Below are 24530 nucleotides of genomic sequence, written 5' to 3'. Positions count from 1 at the left end.
CACTAGTTTGTTATAAAAAAATAAAATAAAGGCAGTGGGCCTGATTCATTAAGAAAAGTAAAGCAAAAAAAAATGAGTAACTTAAGTAAAATGTGATGGCAGATTTATAGTTCGGATAAGGCAAGTCCTAGATCAACTTTAAATTTCAGTGTAAAAATAAAGCTATCAAGTATACTACATGAAAAACAGCCAGTGTTTAACTTATGTGCAAAACAATAAAACGTATTTGCTCCCCTTGCATTGTAACATGGGCTTGTCCAGGACAAATTAATTATAATTATCGCTCAAATTATTTCATATTTGACTGACTCAATTCACCCATCTCTGCTTATGACTAGGCCAAAGTAACACAATTAAAATGTCCAATGTGAGCTATCAGTATGAATGAGAAAACAACATTGCCAATAACTTGCTATTCTAATAAACTATAAGTATTAGCTATTAGTTATAGTTATTCTACAATAAAAACACAACAATGCTTTCGTTGGATGCAGAAAATGAGTTGTTACAAATATGTTTATTGTTGAGCCCAAACATATCAGTGACATAAACATTTATTCAGCTGCTGTGCAAGCCCTGGTCACATGACAGTTGCACAAAAACTTAAACGATAGCAGAAAAAAAGCAGGATAAACTGGGTAATTACGTAATGCAAATAGGAAAAAGGAGCACGATAAAGATGAAGTGAGTGAAGAGCCATGTGCTTCTGTAAAAACATAAGAAAAAAAGATTAAATCAATTGAAAAGGTTAATCTTAGAATATTAAATTGGTTTATTTATGACCAGATAATGCATGATAATAAGAGGGCATTTTAACTATTTTGTTAAGTGTCATATTTATGTAGTTTAAAATATAAATTACATTGGTGTAACTCATGCACCTAGATTATGCAAATGATACTACATTAAAAGACATTAATAACATTAATAATGTCATTCAGGATATAACATTAACATCAAATCCTTTTGCGCTGTGCAAAAGTACAGCAATAATAGGCACAGAGGGTTCATCCCGTAGACATCAAATGAAGTTTAGTAAAATGTAAGGCCATACTTGCCAACTCTCCCGGAATGTCCGGGAGACTCCCGAAAATTGGGTCGATCTCACGGACTCCCGAGAGAGCTGGCAAATCTCCCGCATCCCGCTACAGCCACCACTAAATGACGCGATTCGCGGTGAATCGGTCATTTTGGCCCCGTCCCCCGCAACAAAATGGCATTTTTGTCGTGAGGGGCGGAGCCAAAATGACGCGATTCACCGCGACCGCCTCATCCCACCCATCTCCCGGAAAGAGATTCTAGAAAGTAGGTAAGTATGTATAAGGCTTGTACACCACACACCTTTTTGATCTTGTTCTGTACCAGGCACTCAGACTATGTACATAGAGAATGTTTAAAAAAATAAACCAAGAATGATCTACTCAAAGGAATAGTAAATAACATATAGGGCCTGATTTATGTTCGGATGTACATCCCTTTGTGTAGCATATGTTGCGTGAAATAATTCTGCATTTACACAGAAATGAACATTACGCCAATTGCATGCAATTCATGTCTGAATGCAAATGACACTTACGATTCCCTGTGACTTGAGAGGCAGAACAGGGGAGGGAAGGGGTAGACTAATGTAAGCCATGTGCAGTAAGGGCATTTTGAAACAGATACGGGATTATTCAAGTCCTGTGTGTCATAAGTACGTTTGCTTTCACCTGTAACTTTTTAATATTTTATTGCTTTAACAATATATTAAACATAATGAAGCATACATTTTGCACAACAGTTTTGATAATTTTACTGATCTCTAAGTAGCACCTCACTTTTGGTAGAGAGATACAAGTGTCTATGCATCAAGCCGATTTGGCATTTAAAAGATGCGGAAACTACTGTTTTAGCATCTTTTATGTATGATTGCTATGTATTACATGCCTAACGTAGTAGATATCGCAGAAATCTCCTCTGTTTAGGTAAATACCGTGAAGCATCGCAGTCCCCAGAGATTAATATGGGGACTGCTATGTTCTGCAATGCATGAAGCTTTGATAAGCTTTGCAGTGCACAGACAGGTAACGCCATATCAGGATGGCATTACCTGTCTTTTCCTATCGGGTTCTGCTGAAGCCTCCCTGGTGTTAGGCTGCTGGCCTGATCACCAACCCACAGAACTAGATGACAGAGGTTTTCACCTATAGCAGCCGCCTTTCCCTTAGAGCTTGATGCGCTCATCGGTACTCAGATGCCCCCAGGACTTAGTTCCAGATGTAGTGTGGGTTTGTAATGCATGATCACAGCGGCATGATCACAGAGGTTTTTATGATGGAAGCTCATCGTTAAAGGACAACCGCTACAGATGGGCCATCCAAATGGGCTTAAACTTAGTTATTCTGATTTGCCAAACCATGATCATATGTGGACTCTTGGTGTTGTCCTTGATAGAGGCTTGACACATACATCAGCTGTCAGCCATAATCAAATTGTCATTCTTTCATCTGAGTAACAGAACCAGAGCCAAGCATTGATTAAGATAGAATATCTTTCATTATACTTACAAGCTCTTCACACTTGGACTACTGCAATGCACTCCAAGTGGGTCTCCCACAAAAAAATTGCAATGCTCACACCTGGTAAAAAAGCAGCAGTCAGACTGTTAACTAGAGATGGGCGGGTCCGGTTCCCCGAGAACCAAATCCATCTGAATATCGCCTATCCGAGTACCGAGCCGAGTAGCTCGGTACTCTCCCACCCGCTCCGAATCCAAATCGAGGCCGAACGTCATCGGATCTCGGGGCTCGGTTCTCGCGATACTTCAAGATTATAAATACACGCCTCCACAGCAATCCATCGACATTTGACAGAGGGAGAGAGAAGGGTGTAATCACAGGCTGATTAGAGCAGGGACAGAGAATACAATACTGCATCAACATAATGTGGTGCCACTAAATATGCATCGATGCAAATCGCAGTGATGCATATTTATGCACCGCTGAAATGCATCATGCCGGTGCTACTCTGGGAGTCCTGGAGAAATGACCCCTGTGGGGAAATTTTTTTCCTGCTTACCGGCAGTTTAGTGCTGCCGGTGATAGGATGAAGTGCTGTGCGCAGGAGCACAGCGCTTACGCTGTAACAGATTCTGTGAAGCCAAGAGTTACGAGCCGCAGCGGTACTCACAGCCGCTGCGGCTCGCTTCCAGTGCCCTCTAGTGTCCCGGCCGTCACCTTGACGACCGGGACGTCACTTCCGGACACTGGATCTCCTCGGCGCCGCATCCTTGCAAGATGGGGAAGCCAGGCGCGCGCGCAGCATGCTCACCAGCCTGTGGGCTAATTAATCAGCGTTGGCAGTAATTAGCAGGGGCTGTGGATAATTTCAGAGCTAGACTTCGGTTATAGCATTTCTGTCCCAGTCTTGCTGACCTGCTCCTGTTTGCTGTACCCTGTCCTGTGGATACTCTATTGGATTTTCTGTGTATGACCCCTGCTTGGATTTTGGACTCTACCTGTTTGCGCGTGAACCTGACCCTTTTGGCCTGTACCTTGGACCCTGCTACCTTGCCTGTGACCCCGACCTCTGGCGTGTTTATTGACTACCCTGCTTGCCTGTGACCCTTGACCTTGACTATCGTTTTGACTATCCGCTGCTTTCTACCAGTCTCCTGGCCTGCCGCTGTGATCATGCATTACAACCCACAGTACCTTAAAAACATATTTTAGCCCCCCATACCTCAAAATCTCACAGACCAGAATTTTAATCTTTAGAATGGGAATTTTTATTTATAGTCACATATTCATCTTCACAGGGTGCCTCGAATAATTGAGATTGTAGTAAACCATTTAGTAATTAAAATGAATAAATATTCATCCCATTAAGTCACCACTTAACTAATCCACCTTTTCCATCTATTAAAGCCAGTAGTATTTTTGTATAAGTCTCTATTAACTGGCCCCAGTGGATCTTACAATCTGTATTCCCCACCACTTTTACACACTATGGATAATTTCATCAGAAGCAAATTAACCTATCAATACGTCTTTGGAGTATGGAAAGAAACCCAATATGGAGAGATCATGCAAACTCTACACAGAAAAGGTCCATGGTTGGATTAGAACACATGACCCCACATCCATAAAGCAGCAATGTTAGGATATTAGGATACATGTCATATTTGCAAAATAGACTACTATGGCTTATTTTACATACTTAATACTTAAAAATGTTGACTTCAATGTTACCTTTTTATTGGACTGCGGGGGATTTTGCTGCATCAAACATCTTTTTCCGGCCCTCCATTCCAGACATTGCTTCCACATTCTTGCGCCAATCGCTGACTTCAACTGGACGCTCCTGTGTGATGCAAACACACATACAGTATGTTTAACACTGACTGATTCACAGCCACAGAAAATTAATCTGTTTATGCATGAAGTTTTGCACTACAGAAATAAAACAAAACTAAAGCTACAGACATGGAGTAGATTTATCAAACCTTCTAAAAAATAAAAGTGAAGATGTTCTACCCATTCAGATTCTAACTACAAGTTTCTACAATGTACAAGATACATGATAGCTAGAATCTGGTTGTTTACTATGGGCAACACATCCTCTTTTTCTTTTTAGAAGGTTTACACACCACACCACACCGCATACCACAACGTTTCTATAGTCAAAGAGGGACATAGCTTTCATGTGCTTACAGTTTTCATCCTTCAATAGAATTTCAAATACAAATTAGCACATAAACAAGTTGTTAAACAAAAATATTTAACCCCCACAAAATACTAAAGCACACAATCATATCTAAGATGGATATTAATATACATGCAGAGGTCAGATAAACACTTTACATTCATGAATTAATTCGCTTATTTATACAGATCTATAAATTTTACAAAAAATGGACATTTTGGGCCTGCTTCATGAAGGAAATCAACGTAAACGTAATTTGCATTTTTTTTTTCAAATTGGACAGAAATTGTACGCTGGTATACCCTTGTTGAACAACAGGAGGATCCTATGAAATATTTCTACTTGAATACAGGTATAAGTATGCTCTGCCTACGACTGTTAATAATATAATCATTAATGAAATACGTTTTAAAAACATATATATATTTTTTACAATAAATACATTTTTTGGATGTTATTAATGCCTACTGTACATAAAATACATTTTACAGTTGCTCCTTATTGCAAACACATGTTCTAGCATGCATACACGACCATCATCCCTATCAGTCGGCACTTAAACCTGTCCTATAGGAAATGATTTATGATGAATTCTGACTGGGTGCTATCCTATGTCCAAAGCTGTTTGCAAAATACATGCTACCACTAGATGAAATAATAAGATGCCATGGCCTGTATTACTACTGCTGTGCAGATGATAATCGACTGTACCTGATCTTTGCTCGCAGTACTAAGAATTAAATGGCAATCCCCATTGCCTGTTTAGCTGTACTCCAGGAGTGAATGAGTGTATGTTGACTGAGGTTGAATCCTGATAAAACAGAGGTTTTTATGATGGAGGCTCATCGTTAAAGGACAATCGCTACAGATGGTCCATCCAAATGGGCTTAAACTTAGTTATTCTGATTTGCCAAACCATGATCATATGTGGACTCTTGGTGTTGTCCTTGATAGAGGCTTGACACATACATCAGCTGTCAGCCATAATCAAATTGTCATACTTTCATCTGAGTAACAGAACCAGAGCCAAGCATTGATTAAGATAGAATATCTTTCATTATACTTACAAGCTCCTCACACTTGGACTACTGCAATGCACTCCAAGTGGGTCTCCCACAAAAAAATTGCAATGCTCACACCTGGTAAAAAAGCAGCAGTCAGACTGTTAACTAGAGATGGGCGGGTCCGGTTCCCCGAGAACCGAATCCATCTGAATATCACCTATCCGAGTACCGAGCCGAGTAGCTCGGTACTCTCCCACCCGCTCCGAATCCAAATCGAGGCCGAACGTCATCGGATCTCGGGGCTCGGTTCTCGCGATACTTCAAGATTATAAATACACGCCTCCACAGCAATCCATCGACATTTGACAGAGGGAGAGAGCAGGGTGTAATCACAGGCTGATTAGAGCAGGGACAGAGAATACAATACTCTTACTCCAATTGAGCTATCAAAAATCGCTACAGAAGAGAGGAGGATAGAGGAGTTTTGTTTTTTTTCAATATTTGGCACTCCCCAGTGCTTTTGGGGTGTCCCCCATAATTGTGCATAAATATTTCTGGCTGTGAAAATTACTATCTGTCAGCAGAATCTACCAAATAATTTGTAGCACTACAAGTGCTTTGGGCTCAGAATGGATTCAAAGCAGTCCACATATGAGCAGAATGAGAAACCAGGTTCTGTCACCAGTCCTGATGGTAATTTTCCCAGTACGTCATCTGGGAAAGGTGATGTCAAACTACACCGTCTTTTGAAATCATCCAAAAAAACACAGACCAAAAAAAAATTTACGCTGTTGAAGCGAAAACAAAGTCTAACTGAGAAAAAGTTAAGTGCCGATAAAAAAAAAATTGCCAACATGCCATTCTACACACGCAGTGGCAAAGATAGAATGAGGCCTTCACCTTTCTCTACTAGTGGCAGATCCAAAAAAGTTACAAGCCTACAATTGGTGCACAACTACTGTTACGCGTCAAAGCCGAGCTGCAAGATAACAGTAAGGCATTAGAGGATAATGTTTGCTCTGATGCACAAATGACAACAATCCCTGTGGAAAGTCCATCCAACAGTGGGATGTCTAATCATGAGCATTCTGCTGATGTGTGCCTTAATAGCCCGAGTGTAGCCGGTGATACCCAAATTGAGGATGCCACTTTGGAATTAGAAGAAGATGAGGGGGAGATTTGTGTAGGCGACAAGAGCGCTAATGAGGATGTTGATGAGGATGAGGTTGTTTGTGTAAGTCCTGCACCAGTGGCAGCAGTTCTGGCGTGTGACAAGAAAAAAGGCATTGTTATGCCTGGCCATAAAACAAAAAAATCCACTTCTTATGTGTGGAATTATTTCTACCCAAATCCAGACAACAATTGTATAGCCATTTGTAGTGTATGTCAAGCCACAGTCAGTCGAGGGAGGGACCTTAACCATCTTGGAACCTTGTCTATGTTACACCATTTGAGGAGAGTTCGTGGCAAAGTGTTGGGAAAAGCTGAAAGTTCTTCCAAAAAAATTACAAGCACTCCATCATCAGCTAGGACCCTCCGGTCACCGACATCCCGACGGCTACAAAATACACCCACCACACCATCCTCATCAATATGCTCAGTAGCGCTTGGAGATAGCCGGGCATCCAACTTATTAAGGCTGGATGACTCCTGCACTATTATCGATTCCTCTGAAGAAAGCGTTAATCCCACTGCTGCTTGAAAGGTTGCTGTTTTGGCAATTTCTCATTATGGGTAGGGTGTCATACACAGACTGACCCCAAACTGCCTTTGTCCATTTCAAATAATATTGTACAGTCTATAGCGGCTGATTTTTTTTGTATTTTCTACAACTGGAGGGGGGCCTATAGAGACAGAAACCAAACTGCCTTTGTCCATTTCTTTACATATTTAACTAAAAGTGTAGGGTGTAATATACACCCAAAGACGATGGCTGCATTGCCAATATGCATAGATGGAGAGGAAGACAATCTGGTTTGTGTGTAGAATTAATGAAGGCCTACCTACCAGGAATTAAACAGTTTTTTTGATAATTTATTAGCTTTACAATTACATTACTTATCCAAGAAACAGGTGGAGCACTAAATTTGGTTATTTTAGGCCCAAAAACATTGATTTTCCAACAAAATAGCAAAACAAAACTAAACAAAACCAAAACCAAAACACGCAATGGCGGTTTTGCAAAACCAAAACCAAAACACGACGGTAATCCAGATCCAAAACCGAATACAAAACCAAAACACGGGGGTCAGTGACCATCTCTACTGTTAACTAACATGCCCAATTTCTGCCACATAACAATTTTTCTCTGTTCCCTTCACTGGCTGCCTGTTTCAAGATTTGCTTATTGGCATAATCAGGGTAACAGGTACTGGAAGCATCTTCTGATTTCCTATACTCCCTCTTGCTCACTTCGATCGGCAGATGCAGAGTTACAAACTGTTAGGGTTAAATCTGTCTTGCATTTTGTGGGCAATCAGATAGGCCATGCACTTTAGCTTTACATGTGTGTCTTCCTCTGAAAGAAGTGTTTCCTGCTTTCAATTAGTTCTGATCTGCAATGCAGGTGTGCCTTCCCCTGTGAGCTTAGTGGAAGACTTCGCTATTTAAACCCTGACTGGACATGCACTCATGGCCAATGTTAGCGTTTGACAGAGTTTGACATGTATGCTCTTGGCTCTTGTATCCTGACCTGTTTTTTTTCCTATCTCTGCATTGGTTCCTGTTTCAACATTAATTGTATCTTGATTTCTGGACTGCACCAAACAGTTTATCTGGTTCTGGCTTGCTCATTGTGGACACCTGACACCTGGTTGCTTCATTCAGTTTGTTTCTTTCTGGCATTACTTCTTTTGTCTCAGCTCTGCATCAATTCAAAATTCCCAGACACAGACTGTAGTAATTATTCTTTGCTCTCCAGTAGGGCTTCCCAGTTATTATTGGATTCAGTGAACATTTGCACCAGCCTTGTTAGAAGAGACATTAGTTACTACATTGCATAGCCTAAGACTGGGTAACCTTGCACCAGAAATATCTTCAGTGTTCTACTTCATATTTTGCATTGCCTCAGACTGTCATATTACTGCATGATTCCTGTGAATCCTGTCTTGTGCGTTATCATCATACCAGCATTTCTTCAGGATTGTGTTTATTTTCTATTTTATCTGCTTTTGAAATCTTCAATAAACTCCATATTGTTTGTAACTACAATATACCTTGTTACTTCTATGATTTCCTTACACTAACAGTACCTAGAATCTCATATGCTTCATATGTGGCACGATCTTTTAGCTGTGCTGCTTGTACTCTATGGAACTTGCTGCTTGTACTCTATGGAACTTGCTGCCTTGCACAGTCCGAGAGGTCTCCTCTCTAGAAACCTTAAAAACAGACTCAAGAACTACCTATTTACTCAAGAATTTCATTAATGTACCTCCACTTTTATAATACCCAATGTTCAGTTCTCTGTTTTGTATTCTGCTAAGGCGCATGATGTGTAAAAGTTGCCAACGTTATGCTGATTTCATAGTTGAAGATATCCAAACTTCCCTTGGCATTAATGTAAGCACAAAAGTGTGTGGCGGGAGCTTAATGAAATGGGTTTTTAATTGCCGAGCAGCTGCATGCAAGCTTCACAGCACCAAGACCAATGCCAAGCATCGGATGGAGTGGCGTAAAGCACACTGACACTGGACTATGGAGCAGTGGAAACGTGTTAAGTGGAAAGACGAATCACGTTTAGCAGTCAGATGGGCGAGTCTAGGTTTGACTGTCCAAATTATGGTGTTGACAGTTTGATTGTCATCAGGTTCAGTGTTGACAGATTGACTACATCTCGGTAAATATACATGGAGAAAAAGACATCGGTAAATTACTGATTAGGTTTTTTTATAAGTCATCTAGCTTAAACTATTGTACTGAAATTCCATTATTATTGCAACATATTGGAACATTGATACGGTCAGTGGACTGGTGTCTCTGGTGGCAGCAGGTGAAGGTTATTAGAAGCGCAAGCTAGTGCTAGGGCTCGGGCCTCATGAGGGGGTATGGCTGGAAAACATTGTAAACAGCCATACTGCTGCAGGGGTCGTGGTCAAGTGGAGAAACATGAAAGTGGCTGCCCAGCACATGGAGGCAAATATAGCACACCAGCTCAAGTCAAGGAAGGGGAGTTCTCGCAATCCTAAGTGAGGCAGCAGTAGCATAGCAAAAGGTATGTATCATTTTAAAAATACCACTCTGATCCTTCATAAATAGGCCCACTATAGTTCTTTCCAAAAAATCACTGCACTCTGAAGCTAACTAAGACTCAATATGTTTAAAAATGCATAGGAAAAGAAATCCCCATCCAGTGATTGGACATGATAAGAGATTGCTATTATTCTGAAAGAACTTTCTACAGTCATATTTTCAATGAGATCATGATTTGGTTTACATGTGATGTCAATTGTTTGCAAGATTGCTATCCAAAGTTGAGGTTGTCACCAAGCATTAAAAGTGTAAACATCATCCCAGAGTGAACTTTCCAGAAACCAAGATTCCTTGTGTAGGAAACCCCCAATATCAGAAAAAACACGTGACAAAATGTAAAATAACAATATATTTGAATAATGTTGCTCTAGCAGGTTATGCAAACACACAAGGCAGGGGCGCACCAAGGGGGGTTTCCTAGTCCCCAGAAACCCCTGTCCTACCTGGGGTGTCATCTCCCGGGACCAGCCACTACTGCTTGTAATCATCTCCCAGTCAGGCCCCTGCTCAGGGGCGCGCTCAGGGGCGCGCTCAGGGGGGTGGGGGGGGGGGGGTTTCTAGTCCCCAGAAACCCCTGTCCTAACTGGGGTGTCACAGCTCTTTGCCGGCAGTTTGGCTCCGCCCCTTCCTCCCACACGGCCAGCATGGGTGTTATGCAGGAGGAGGCAGCAGCAGCAGAAGGTAAGAATGTGTGTGAGTCTGTGTTTGTCAGTGCATATGACAGCTTACATGTCTGTTTTATTTATGTGTGCTTGTGTGTGTCTGTGCTTATCTGTGTATCTGACAGTGTAGAAATCTGTGTGTTTGATCCTGTGTGTATATGTATGTATGTATGTATGTATGTATGTATGTATGTATGTGACAGCTTACTTTGTTAGTTTGTGTAATATAGGTAATGAACTGTGTCTTCATCGCTCCACTAGGTATGCAGCCTAGTATCTAACAAGTTCCACTACTACTTGTTGATACATATAAACAAAAAAAGTTGTTACATATATATAGCGCTTCCTTCATGCACTTGTACTGTTCTGAATGATCTTGTAAGGATCAATACTTTTGAGAATTTGTACAACACAAAGCTTATTATGGTGTAGCATGTCTTGACACAATCAATTGTCACCAAAAGTGTGATAAACAAGTCTCTGCAGGGGACTGCAGACAGTGGAATATGCGAGAGTGACGTGACAGTAAAGTGGACTTTTGGAGAAAGAAACCTGACTGCATATTGATCATTCACTTCCCGGTACGAGTCTTTTTTATATGTTTTAAGTGATTTTATTATAAGATAATGCGCTAGATCGTCTCCTTTTCTCTTTTGAGTGTGGATTCAACTACAAAGGAGGCAGGAGCTGATTACGAAAGAGGCATTTTTAAGATCTATATGGGCGTGATATTATCCACAACAGAGTAAGCATACATCCATATGGGTGCTGGGAATGTATGAAGACACGGGTGTTGACACATCTTGGAGATAAACCAGAACACAAAAATACACAGAGACTTGTTTATCACACTTTTGGTGACAATTGATTGTGTCAAGACATGCTACACCATAATAAGCTTTGTGTTGTAGAAATTCTCAAAAGTATTGATAGTTACAAGATCGTGCAGAACAACAGTACAAGTGCATGAAGGAAGCGCTATATGTATGTAACAACTTTTTTGTTTACATGTTTGTGAGTGTCTGTGCTTGTCTGTGTATGGGACAGTTTACATATCTGTGTATTTAACACTGTGTGTGTTTGTAGTAGAAATGGTCACTGACCCCTCTGTTTTGGTTTTGTATTCGGTTTTGGATCTGGATTACCTACGTGTTTTGGTTTTGGTTTTGCAAAACCGCCCTTTTGTGTGATTTGGTTTTGGTTAGGGGTGTGTACCGGCCACTTTTCGGGTTTTGGGTTCTGATTACCTTGAGGTTTTGAATTCGAATGGGCTTTGCCAAAACACCCCACTCAAGGTTTTGGTTCTGATTTTGGGTTTTGGGTTCTGATTTTTTTTTAAAAAAGCATAAAAAGTGCTAAAATCCAGATTTTTGCACTTTTTTCACTCCTATGCTATTATTAACCTCAATAATATTAATTTCCACTAATTTCCAGTCTATTCTGAACACCTCACACCTCACAATATTGTTTTTAGGCCAAAAGTTTGCACTGAGGTAGCTGGATTACTAAGCTAAGCGACACAAGTGGGCGGCACAAACACGTGGCCCATCTAGGAGTGGCACTGCAGTGGCAGACAGGATGGCAGTTTGAAAAACTAGGCCCCAAAGAGCACATAATGCCAAAAAAAGAGGTGCAAGATGGAATTGTCCTTGGGCCCTCCCACCCACCCTTATGTTGTTGAAATAGGACATGCGCACTTTAACAAACCAATCATTTCAGCGACAGGGCCTACAAAACTGTGGCTGAAATGATTGGATCGTTTGGACCCCCACAAAACAAGCTGGCAAAGAAAAAAAAGAGGTGCAAGATGGAATTGTCCTTGGGCCCTCCCACCCACCCTTATGTTGCGTAAAAAGGACATGCACACTTTAACAAACCAATCATTTCAGCGACAGGGCCTACTAAACTACTGTGGCTGAAATGATTGGTTTGTTTGGGCCCCCACACAAAAAAAAAGCTATTCATCTCTCCCTGTACAAAGTAAACTGGCTCTACTGAGGCAAGATCTCATCCTCATCCTCATCCTCTGATTCCTCGCCCCCTTCAGTGTGTACTTCCTCCATCCTCACACATTATCAATTCATCCCTGCTGGACTCTACAATCACCGGTCCCTCTGTAGTCTCTGGAGGCCATTGCTGGTCTTGATTGAAGAATTGATAATTCATTTTTATGAACATCATCTTCAACATTTTGCGGAAGCAACCTCCTTCGCCGCTCACTGACCAGGTTCCCCGCTGCACTAAAAACTCTTTCGGAGTACACACTGGAGGGGGGACAACTCAGGTAAAATAGAGCCAGTTTGTACAGGGGCTTCCAAACTGCCTTTTTTTCCTGCCAGTAAAAGTAAGGACTGTCTGACATGTCTACTTGGATGGTGTCAGCAAAGTAATCATCCACCATTTTTTCAATGGTGACAGCATCCAATGCAGCGACAGTAGACATGTCTGCAATGGTTGGCAGGTCCTTCAGTCCGGACCAGATGTTCTCTGCATCCCCGCCAGCGGGTCGTTTATGAAATCTCAGCTGTTTCCTCGCAGCCACAGGTGTGGAAGAAAATGAAGGAGGAGCTGTTGGCATGTCATGGTCCTCTTCAGATGACAATCTCCTGACCAGCAGGTCTTTGCACTGCTGTAGACTTGTGTCCGCAGGAAACAGAGACACAACATACGCTTTAAACCGAGAATCGAGCACGGTGGCCAGAATGTATTCCACTGACTTTAAAAGAGTGACCAACATCGGATCCTGGCAAAGCGTACGAAGGGCTTCATCCACAAGAGCTACATGCTTTGTGGAATCGCAATGCTTTACCAGCTCCTCCCTCACTTTCTCCAGCTGCTTCTGCAATAGCCTGATCAGGGGAATCACCTGACTCAAGCTGGCAGTGTCGGAACTGACTTCTCGTGTGGCAAGTTTAAACGGCTGGAGTACCTTGCACAACACGGAAATCAGTCTCCACTGCGCTTGACTCAGGCGCATCCCCACTCCTTTGCCTATGTCGTAGGTGGCTGTGTAGGCTTGAATGGCCTTTTGCTGCTCCTCCATCCTCTGCAGCATATAGAGGGTGGAGTTCCAGCGCATCACAACCTCTTGTTTGAGGTGATGGCAGGGCAGGTTCAGGCTTTTCTGGTGTTGCTCGAGTCTGCGGTAGGCAGTGGCAGAATGCCGAAAGTGTCCAGCAATTTTGCGGGCCACCGCAAGCATTTCCTGCACACCCCTGTCACTTTTCAGGTAATGCTGCACCACCAAATTTATTGTGTGGGCAAAACATGGCACGTGCTGGAAATTGCCCATATGTAATGCCCGCACAATGTTACTGGTGTTGTCCGACACCACAGATCCCCAGGAGAGTGTAAGTGGGGTATGCCACTGCGAGATTATTTCCCTCAGTTTCTCTAAGAGGTTGTCAGCGTTGTGCCTCTTACTAAAACCGGTGATACACAACGTTGCCTGCCTTGGAATGAGCAGGCGTTTTGGAGATGCTGCTACTGATGCAGCTGCTGCTGTTGCTGCAGAAGGCGATGCATCTACCCAGTGGGCTGTCACAGTCATATTGTCCTTAGTTTGCCCTGAACCACTTGTCCACACGTCAGTGGTTAAGTGGACAGTGGGTACAACCGCATTTTTCAGAGCACGGAGGACACTTTTTCGTACTTCTCTGTGCATCCCGTGTATCGCCTGCTTAGTGAAGTGGAATCTCGACGGGATTTGGTTCCCGGGGACACAATACCTCCATCAACCGTCTAAATCCCACTCCACTGATGGCGGACACCGGACGCACGTCTAACACCAACATAGCTGTAAAGGACGCAGTTATCCGCTTTGCCATAGGATGACTACTGTCGTGCTTTGTGCTCATGGCAAACGACTGTTGTACGGTCAATTGTTTAGTGAAAGACGTAGCGGTCTTACGACTTCCCCTCTGGGAAGATGACCGACTACCAGCAGCAACAGCAGCAGCGGCAGTAGTAGGCGTAGCGCTGCAGGATCCTCTGGAAGAATCCCGGATTGAAGAGGACTCAGTCATGCCGGTGACATGGCCTGCAGGACTATCTCCAATCGAGATCGAGGAGGAAATTGACGAGGAGGGTGTTGCTGGTGTGGATACAACAGGACCAAGGGATTTAGGTGTCCCTGGCCTGCTGATGGTCCTAGCCACAGTTCCTGAACTAAACACTGAATTATGAAGGTTCTTCAGGTGACGTATAAGGGAGGATGTTCCTAGGTGGCCAAGATCCTTTCCCCTGCTTATTTGAGCTTTACATAAGGTACATATGGCAATACATTTGTTGTCCGGATTGGGATAAAAATAATTCCAGACCGAAGAGGTGGATTTCTTGGTCTTCTGGCCAGGCATGACGATGTGCTTTTTCATCCCATGGATAACAACTGTTTCCCCCCCTGGTGCCTCATTTAAGATAACCACATCAGCATCCTCCTCGTCAAGTTCCTCCTCAGAGCCAGCTACATCAATATCCTCCTCCTGGTGTACAACATTGACACCTTCATTATCCAAATCTGTAACTGAACTGTGGGTGATCTTTCCAGCATATGCAGAGGGCGTGCTCCAAATGGTGGAAGGAGGCACCTCTTCCCCTACAGTGATGGGAAGGTCAGGCTTCGCAACCACCAACACCCTTGGACTCGCCTTGGGGATTTGTGATGACATCTCTGTAGAAGGCAGAGTTGTTTGCTGTGTTGTTGATGACAGTTTAACTCTCTTAAATTTTTTAGAGGGGGGGGGAGGAGGGCTTAGATCCTTGGGTGAAGCTGAACCACTAGTCATGAACACGGGCCAGGGCCTAAGCCGTTCCTTGCCACTCCGTGTCGTAAATGGCATATTGGCAAGTTTACGTTTCTCCTCAGATGATTTTAATTTCCATTTTTTGCTAATTTTAGTTAACTTTGGGTTTTTTGGATTTTACATGCCCTCTACTATGAGATTGGGCATCGGCCTTGGCAGACGACGTTGGTGGCATTTCATCGTCTATGTCATGACTAGTGGCAGCAGCTTCAGCATTAGGAGGAAGTGGCTCTTGATCTTTCCCTACTTTATCCTCCAATTTTTTGTACTCCATTATATGCAGCACAAGAGAGCGTACCCCTAAACCACACACACCCGTCAAAGGATTTAAAAATTATATGCGGCACAGGACAGTACCTCTGGACTGGAGTTATATTGCAGTACCAATTCTTTTATACTGCAGGAACAGTGAACGTAGTTATATATTGCAGTACACATTCTTTTATACTGCAGGAACAGTGAACGTAGTTATATATTGCAGTACAAATTCCTTTATACTGCAGGAACAGTGAACGTAGTTATATATTGCAGTACTAATTCTTTTATACTGCAGGAACAGTGAACGTAGTTATATATTGCAGTACAAATTCCTTTATACTGCAGGAACAGTGAAAGTAGTTATATGTTGCAGTACTAATTATTTTATACTGCAGGAACAGTGAACGTAGTTATATATTGCAGTACTAATTCCTTTATACTGCAGGAACAGTGAACGTAGTTATATATTGCAGTACTAATTATTTTATACTGCAGGAACAGTGAACGTAGTTATATATTGCAGTACAAATTCTTTTATACTGCAGGAACAGTGAACGTAGTTATATATTGCAGTACAAATTCCTTTATACTGCAGGAACAGTGAATGTAGTTATATATTGCAGTACTAATTTTTTTATAACAGGACACAGCACCACTGGACTCAGCAGGACAGAGAACAGGACACAGCACCACTGGAATCAGCAGGACAGAGCACAGGACACAGCACCACTGGACTCAGCAGGACAGAGAACAGGACACAGCACCACTGGACTCAGCAGGACAGAGCACAGGACAAAGCACCACTGGACTCAGCAGGACAGAGCACAGTACAAAGCACCACTGGACTCAGCAGGACAGAGCACAGGACACAGCACCACTGCACTAACCAGGACAGAACCACAGGAATGACCAGGACAGAGGACACCACTAACAAAACACAACCTCCCGCTTCCCTGATCAATGCCCGAGTGAAGATGGCGGCGGCAAGCGGGGAATTTAAAGAATTCGAGTATCACGAGATCCGACGGCGGGATTATGAGTCATAGCCTCGTTTTGAGTTTTGCTAATCGGCGGGAATAACCGAACAGTGCTCGGATCGGGCTCGGATCCGCACTGTTCGGGGCTGTTCTGATTTAGTAAATCCCGCTCATCCTTAGTTTTGGTTTTGTTTGGTTTTGTTTTGCTATTTTCGAAAAAAATAAAAACATTTTGATCTAAAATAACCTAATTTAGTGCTCCACCAGTTTCTTAGACAAGTGAGGTAATTCTAAAGCTAATAAATTATGAAAAAAACAGTTTATTCCCTGGTAGGCCGTACTTAATTCGAACACTTGTCTGCAAATTATACAGACAAACCTGGTTGTCTACCTCCTCCATCTTTGATTATTGGCAATGTAGCCATCATCTTTGGGTGTATATTACACTTGTAGTTGAATATTAAAAAAGCAGCCTGCACAGACTGTGGAACTAGAAAGTAAAATTAAATGGACCACGGTGGTTTGGTGGCTATCTATGCCCCCCCCCCCCCCCGCCCTCCACTTGTAGTTGAATATAAAAAAAGCCTGCACAGACTGAGGAACTAGAAATTTGAATATACAAAGAAATGGACAAAGGCAGTTTGGTATCTGTCTGCATCAGACCCCCCCCCCCCCCCCATCCACTTGTAGTAAAATAGAAAAAAAAGCAGCATGCATAGACTGTAGAACTAGAAATTCGAATATACAAAGAAATGAACAAAGGCAGTTTGGTATCTGTCTGCATCAGACCCCCCCCCCATCCACTTGTAGTAAAATAGAAAAAAAAGCAGCCTGCATAGACTGAAGATCTAGAAATTCGAATATACAAAGAAATGGACAAAGGCAGTTTGGTATCTAACTGCATCAATCTCCAATTGAATTTAGAATAGTGTGGAAGAAAAAATAATAATAGAAAAATAGCTGTCACAAAGTCATCATAATGATCATTTTGCAATGTGGAAATCCAGAACTTTTTCAGTAAAATATATTTTTACAAGTGTAAATGTGCACATTCTTATATTTTAGAGGTCCTGTCACATCCAAACATGTTCCTTCTTTAATTATGCCTAAATAGCAGTAGCAATATAACATCATGTTTTTCTTGCCTTAGGCCACAATATAATTATAATTCTCCTCATTCATTCCTCCTTGATCGGCAAGGGGCAACAGGCATTACCATTTTCAATTACCTAATTTCCAGGTTAATATCTTGTATGTAACACCCATCTGAGTTTCAGTGCTCACATATGTCCACATCACTAATTCTTCTTTTAACAATCTGTTGAGGCTCTCAATCGTTCTGAGTGTGGCCCCAGGTTTACAGATATAGCGAAGTGAAGCAGGGCCCTGGCTTGGGTGGTCCTTCATTATCCTGGTGACTGGCCCCCTCCTCTGGGACCATCCAATCAATAAGTAGCCTTCTTTTTAGCCATATCCCTCCACCTGTCCCCTTCCTACACCTCTCTTCTCCATCCCATTGATCTCCTCTCCTCCTAATTCCCCTGCTCTAGCTTGTCTGTTCCACCCCTACCCTCTATACATGTGGCTGTGAGATTGCCTCTATCAGGTGTGTGTGTGTGTGTGTGTGTGTGTGTGTATATGTGTGTGTACTTGCATTCATATGCTTGTGGGGACATTGACCTGTTTACACACCAACACTGTGGGGACCCGAGTCTTAGTAGGGCCAAAAATTGAGGTCTCCACAAAGCTTCTCAAGGCTAATCCATGCAGGAGACCTTGCCAATATGCTCAACCTAAAAATCTGTCATTGCGTGTCACATTTGTCAGACCAAAAGTGTGCATTTGTCCGATGTGGAGGGGAAGAGTGTGTGTGCATCACACCACCAGAGGTCAGTAAACCGTCCAAATAGGAAGGAGGAGCAGGAAGAGGAAGTGACTACAGCCTGCTGGTGCTTTATACACCAAACGGATAAAGACACAGTCACATCTGTCTGCTGCTGAAGGTAAAGGGGGGACAGTGAAGTATGACAGAGCCCACCAGTAGCTCCGACTATAGCCCAGAGCAGTGGAGATGAGTATGCCCATGACACTTCGAAGGAGGGCAGATCAGACACCAGCGGTGATGACCTGTAGCCCACCAGCGCAGCAGAGTGCAGGTACCCAGCGATGAGTTCTATGTACGACCATTCTCGACCTTCTGGCAGCTGTGTTTTAAGCACAGAGGGTCGGAGAGATGATACCGTGTCTGTCCAAACGCTATCCAGAAACAGTGATGGCTCCAGGGCGTATAACAAAAAGCAGTACTGCCTTTACTGTGAGAAGCTCCTCTTAAAAATTGCCCGGCACATGTTCACCGCAATGAGACTGAAGTAGCCTGGGCCCTGAAATTCCCCAAGCACTCGAAAGAAAGGTGCATGTAATTGACACATCTTCGCAATAGGGGCAACTTTGCATACAACGCTGAGGCAATGAGGGCAGGCCATGGCTTTCTGGTCCCGTGCAAACCTCCAGACAAAGAGATGGATGCCGAAGACTTCATGCACTGTGTAGCCTACCAGGGCTTGTTTGCAAGGAACTACCTGTGGCGACACATGAAGAGATGTAAACTAAATTGAAGCGGCAACAAGCTCACACCTGGCAAGAACAGAGTTCAGTCACTTTTCACCTTTGCTTAGCCTGTTCCACCTGACATCAGTGGTGGATTTTGGAAGCTCTCATGACCCAGGATGAAGTCTTACTCGCATTCAAAAATGACCAATGCATCATGTGGATGGAGCAGCATCTCTTCAACCGGGTTGGATCAGATGTTGGCAGGCACAAGTACATCCATCAGAAGCTTAGAGAAATCGGCAGGCTACTGCTACAGGCTAGAAAAGCTACCCCTTTGGAAAGGATGGACGACTTTACCACCCTATCGAAATTTCTGCACGTAGTAGATGCTGTGTAGCTGGTAGTGGGCTATGACGAGGAGACAGGTACACTTAAGACACCCTCACTAGCACTCAAGGTAGGGCACGGCCTGCAAAAGATAGCGAGCATTGTGGAGTGCTGAGCCATGATGGAGGGCTGCACTGCTGCCGATGAAAACACACAAAATTTCAGGAAGATATATGAGGCGAGAATGAACGAGTTGATCTCATCGGCTGCCTTTAAAACTCTTAAGGAGTCCAAGTGAAACATGCCTCAGCTCTTACCTTTCACGAAAGATTTGAAAAAGATGCACTTGTAGCTCGACGAAAAGCAGCAAGTTTACCGAAGTGGTCTATCCACGAGCCTACAATTAACCACTGGGCACTACTTGTAAAAGTCACCCTGAAACAGGTGAACTTGTTCAATCAAAGAAGGGAAGGGAAAGTTTCAAAAATGTTGCTGACTACCTTCTCCTTAAGAGATACTTCGGATCTCCACGAATAAGTGTCCCTAGCGCTTTCTGAGGTTGAGAGGAAGCTCTGCCGGCACTTCATTCGCATTGAAATCCGAGAAAAACAAGGAAGAAAAGTCCCCATCCTGCTGACACCATCCATGCAAGCTGCAATGGAACTTCTCACAGAAAAGCGTGACAAATGTGAAGTGGATAGCCAAAATGTCTACATGTTCGCCAGACCAGCTGCCTTGCCACACTTCAGAGGCTCCGATTGCATATGACTGTTTGCCCGAGAGTGTGGGGCCAAACATCCCCACATGCTGTCTTCCACGAAGCTTCGAAAGCACATTGTCACTCTCTTGAAGGTCCTGAACCTAAGCGAAACAGAACTGGATCAATTGGCAGACTTCCTTGGGCACGACATCAGGGTGAACCGGCAGTATTACCGCCTACCAGAAGGTGCCCTCCAAATCGCCAAGATCAGCAAACTGCTAATGGCTCTCAAGAGTGGCAGACTGGCCATATTCAAAGGCAAGAATTTGGAAGAGATACACATTGATCCGTACGGTAAGTAGGTAATCTGGTGTATGATGTATGCTTTTGACTTTTACCTCAATCATTTACATAATTGTTTCTTTTCAGAACGGGTCCAGCTACAGAGCAACATGTCGGATGATTAGCAGTCCCCCATGACAGAGGGACATGGTCAAGCCTTTGATCGACACTTCCATGTCAGAAGAGAGGCGGTGTATGGATGTGCCCAGGTTTGGCTTCCACAGGTAGGTAAAGCACACAGTTTTGCTAGGCATAAGATCTTTGCCTTCTCTGTATTTTGCAGAGCCATAATGGACCACTCTACTTGCTTTCAGGTTGCGGAGTAAATCCTGGGACAGAGAGGAGGGCCAGTCTGTGGAGAAACACCTGATGGGATTATACAGACATGCCGGGTGCACGGAAATCGAGACTGTGTTGCGTGTCTCATGTCTGACCATCCATACTGAAAGATTGGAACTTGTCGGGGGTGAAATTCTACATAAAGAACAAAAAGATCAAACTTGTTGAAATTTTGCGCAGTGGTTGAACAGGGCTTTAACCTCCATTACTGGGTGTCGGTGTAAATGGGCATGTGGATATCCTCAGACAGTCAAAATGCATGAAACTTTCCCCATCTTGCAGTCCGTCTCAGTACTTTATGCAAAGTCAAATTATAAATCTCACGTGGTAACTCTGGTGACAAACCGTTGCCACACATACCCCTATGATTGTTCTGTTGACAGTCCACTAGGAACGATGTGTCCCTATACGCCATGTTGCAAACATGGGTCCTCATGATGTACAATCTACTAAACAACATAGTAACCAGGCATTACTAGCCAGTTCAGGACTCCCCATATGCACATCTTGTCTATGACTAAGCTCTTTGGTATAGAAGTCCATTTACAGATGTATTCTCCATAATAAAAACATGGCTCCATTCAGCAAGATGGTCTCAAAAGAAAAACTTTAGAAGCAGTATCAGTCTTCATTTATAATTTTACCCTCTCTATATACAATTCCATCAATTTCTGGAGATAACGTATTTGCTACTCTCCAGACTTTTTAAGTAAAAGTTAATAAAAAAGTATCAAAATGTGACATAACAAATGTAATAATGATATACGTAACTAAGTTAAGTAAATACAAGTGTAAAATAAAATGGAAGACCCTAGTGCATAGACATAAAAGAGTTGATGCTGTACTAGAGGTACTGGGCACAAATTAAAACTAAACACAACTAAGTAAGAGTAGTTTTGCACTTTGTCAAAACCACGTTATGCTGCAGGTGGGACGATTGTAAAACTTGCATACAGATTAAGGGTGGAATTCAATTCCCTCCAGAATATCGCCGCGCTAAACCTATTACCGTCATTATGGTAAATGTAACCCGGTTTTCTGGGAGCAAATAGCCAGCGTTGAAACTACAGTAATAACGATATTTAAGCGCACTATTATCGTAATAACGGTAATAGTGCACAGGCCATGTTACTTTGTACAGTAAGGCGGTCAATTGAATTCCCCCCTGAGATTTGGTAAGGGTTATCCTCTAGCTACACCCTTAATCCAGTGGAACCTAAACTTTCTCAGTTCAAGGCACCATTATGGTATCCATAACTTTTTCAAGGCAACTCTAAGCCAAAATAATTACCAAGTAGTCCCCTGCCTTGCTTACCACCTGGCCCTTGCAGCAGCACCCGTGAGATCGCCGCTGCACCCCAGGGAGCCGCAGCACACAGTTTCGGAACCGCTGCCTTAATCGCAATATAAAAATAAAGTTGCCCAATACTTGCAGCCCTTGAATCTCAACATGTCCAGGTGCAAATGTGCACATCTAAGCTCAATTTCCTACCAACTCTAAATAATGCACTATGTGTCTTACTTGCAGATATATCAAAGGGCGGAAAGCTCTATTGCTGGCAAAAATAAGAGTTTTCACTAGTGATAAAGCCTTTTTATTTTATTTTGCAATATACATCAAAGGGTTACTATCGGCTCAACTGTAAGGCCGCACACAAGACCTGTTATGTTATCACTTTCTCCTCCCCAGATGATAACAGATTAAAATCATTTTAAAATGTTTTATTTTTTTAATACAGCATTTTTTTACATTTCTATAGGTTTTTAAATTTTTAAAAATACATTTTATGTGTTTTTAAACCTTATTATATTTTTTCCACATTAGCCTTATCGCTGATATCGGGGGCTCTTTTCACATTTTCTATCTATCTATCTATCTATCTATCTATCTATCTATCTATCTATCTATTTTTACTCTAAATAAGAGGCCAAAAATTAGACTAAACTAATCCATAGCTATTTAAATGATAAATTAGATTGTATGGGAGTTGCTCTTATCTTGATAGCATGACTGAGAGAGTTATATTAAAAGTGGTGATGGAACTACAGGGTAGTGATGCGGCCGATTTGGGCCCAGAGGTCAGAGGGGCCCAACAATTCCAATTTACCTACTCCCCTCTGAAGCGGCTGATCCCCCTGAAGCCCTAATCCTGCCAGCAGGGATGCTTGAAAAATGACTCTAATTTTGGAATATTTACAGATTCCACCACTTGGTGCTGATTAAAAGAAAAAAATGGAATATAGAAAACATTATTAATTTATATTTGACTAGGGTCTGTTAGCATTCTTCGTCTCTTATTTATTTGTTAGAATAAAATACTGCCAATCAGATCATAACCTAGTTTTAAGATGGTAGAAGGGGAATGGAGGCAAGTAGTTATACTAGGTACTTGGTAAACGGATTAAAGAAGATTGTGAGGTCAAATGTCCCCCTATATAAAACAAATTTCATACATCTAACTTTTTAATATCTAGTAGTGTCACTTTTTTCATTACTTTTGTTCTTAGTTGGTTTCTAAGTACTGACAATATTGCACTTTTACATAAACGTTTTTCAACGTACCTTTGCTTTACAATTAGCCTAATGACTTTCAATATGTTTTAGCCAAGTTCACCAGATAATTTATGCAATATATATTTTATATTTATATATAGAAGTCTCTGAAGCACAGATTTTAACAATGCTGTAGAGATTGATTATGGCAGACCTTTATTTATTGTTAGTGTGTTAAAATAAAAAACAATACCTTCTCAGTATCCTCCTTCTTGACAGATTTCAGGTTTGCACGCAAATCCATGGAAACCTTGTGCTTTGATCCCAGAAGAGCACGGAGCATAGCATCAGCTGATACTCTCACCCTACGCAGTGCCGGTCTCTTAAACTTTCCACGCAGATCCAACACCTTCATCTTCAGATCTTGAATCTCTCATGGAAAAGATGTTAAGTAATTATGAAATCTTGTTTAGATTTAAGGAATGCTTTAAGGAAGTTATTTTACAATGTGCTGCAGTTGTGTCAGAAACACTAACAATATAATTTGTCATTACTGTTTGTATGCCTATCAACATTTTGCTAAGATGCAACTACTAAGAATAATAAAAGCAGATACAGTATTGTTTGCAATGCAATTAAATACATATATAAATGCACATACACCTAGGCAGATTTTTAGATACAACATAAAGCTGAGCGTAATATGAAATGTCCGATAAATTCAAATGAATTTGATTTAGATCATGCCTGTCATCCTATGCCTATTTATTCTTACCTCCAAGACTTCTCCTGTGCAGCACCTATACTTTGCCTATACTTTGGAATAGCTTTCAAATATTTTTCCATGTGGGGGAAACTTATCAATTGCCCTAAGTACCCTGAGACTAGATCCCTTTGTTTTATATGTATCAGCAGCACTTAGCCTCAACAACATAATAATTATTGCCATTATATTTTTTGGTTTCCCCTTGTTTCTCTAAATTATTAAAATTATTAATATTTCCGGTAAAGGTTGTTCTTGCTTAATTTAATGTCACCAGAAGGTGGTCTTCCTTATGAGTGAATTCTATTGAAAACACTTCACATCAGCCTAAACTGCCATTTGCTATCCAACAATTCAAAATGTTTCTGTTTTACAAAA

At 42.1% G+C, this 24530-nt stretch overlaps 1 protein-coding gene across 1 annotated transcript in view; it reads right to left on the bottom strand.

The window, feature by feature from the left end:
- Positions 1-479: 479 nt before the first annotated feature.
- TNNI1 (troponin I1, slow skeletal type) overlaps positions 480-24530 on the bottom strand; it is a 109752-nt gene continuing 85701 nt past the window's right edge. Inside the window, exons 6-8 of the mRNA XM_075195623.1 lie at positions 23643-23819; positions 4230-4341; positions 480-706 (exon numbers count right to left, since the gene is read on the bottom strand). Coding sequence (XP_075051724.1) covers positions 4234-4341; positions 23643-23819 — 285 coding nt within the window. The 3' untranslated portion in view covers positions 480-706; positions 4230-4233. The remainder of the gene's footprint in view (positions 707-4229; positions 4342-23642; positions 23820-24530) is intronic.

This window comes from Mixophyes fleayi, chromosome 2 (genome assembly GCF_038048845.1).
Source record: "Mixophyes fleayi isolate aMixFle1 chromosome 2, aMixFle1.hap1, whole genome shotgun sequence".
Lineage (NCBI taxonomy): Eukaryota > Metazoa > Chordata > Amphibia > Anura > Limnodynastidae > Mixophyes > Mixophyes fleayi.
This window is presented reverse-complemented; position numbering and strand designations above follow the sequence as displayed.